Below are 860 nucleotides of genomic sequence, written 5' to 3' on the forward strand. Positions count from 1 at the left end.
AGGCCATGATGCTCCAGTTCTCCACGGCCATCGGAGCCATGCTGGGTACACTGAGCAGCCTTCTGATGGAGGGCATCAGCGACACAGCCACCGCCTGGATCCTGCCCTTCACCGCCGGGGGCTTCATCTACATCGCCACCGTGTCCGTGATCCCAGAGCTGCTGGAGGACACCAAGATAGGGCAGAGCATCAAGGAGATCCTGGCCCTGCTCACCGGCGTCTTCATGATGGTGCTCATCGCTCAGTACGAGTAGATCTGTGGCGTCGCTGGCCTAGTGGTTAGGCTGCTGGACTCGTTATCGTGAGGTTGCGGGTTCGGCGGTTCGAGCCTCGGGCGGGCCCGACATTGTGTCCTTGGGAAAGGCACTTTACACGAATTTTCCTCACTTCACCCAGGTGGGAATGGGTACCCGGCCAAAGACTGCAAAAGATCTTGTCGGTATGTTAGTGTTTTAGTGCCTAAAAATGGCCGCTTACACTGTATGCTTCCCAGGAAGTTGAGGTTGTTTCAGAATGCTCTCAGGTCTGCTGGGGTAATAGTATAGATTGTGAAGCGCATAGAGCTTGCTGTTGAGCGGGGATTTGCGCTATACAAATGCTATCTATTATTATTATCTACACGTTCATTATATATATGTGTTGGAGGTGGAGGTGTCAGGATGGTGCTGGATATGCTGTTGAGAAACAGTGTCTGTGTTTGATGTGTTGTCGAGTTGTGGTGTGTGTTTTTGATGTGTTGTTGCCTTGTGGTGTGGGTTTTTGAGGTGTTGTCGAGTTGTGGTGTGTGTTTTTGATGTGTTGTCGAGTTGTGGTGTGTGTGTTTTTTATGTGTTGTTCACGGGCAGTATTGCATACAGACG

At 51.2% G+C, this 860-nt stretch overlaps 1 protein-coding gene across 1 annotated transcript in view; it reads left to right on the forward strand.

The window, feature by feature from the left end:
• LOC101848491 (protein catecholamines up) overlaps positions 1 to 339 on the forward strand; it is a 4,177-nt gene extending 3,838 nt beyond the window's left edge. Inside the window, exon 3 of the mRNA XM_005113014.3 lies at positions 3 to 339. Coding sequence (XP_005113071.2) covers positions 3 to 254 — 252 coding nt within the window. The 3' untranslated portion in view covers positions 255 to 339. The remainder of the gene's footprint in view (positions 1 to 2) is intronic.
• The last annotated feature ends 521 nt before the right edge of the window (positions 340 to 860 follow it).

This window comes from Aplysia californica, unplaced genomic scaffold, assembly GCF_000002075.1.
Source record: "Aplysia californica isolate F4 #8 unplaced genomic scaffold, AplCal3.0 scaffold01548, whole genome shotgun sequence".
In the NCBI taxonomy this organism is placed as follows: Eukaryota; Metazoa; Mollusca; class Gastropoda; order Aplysiida; family Aplysiidae; genus Aplysia; species Aplysia californica.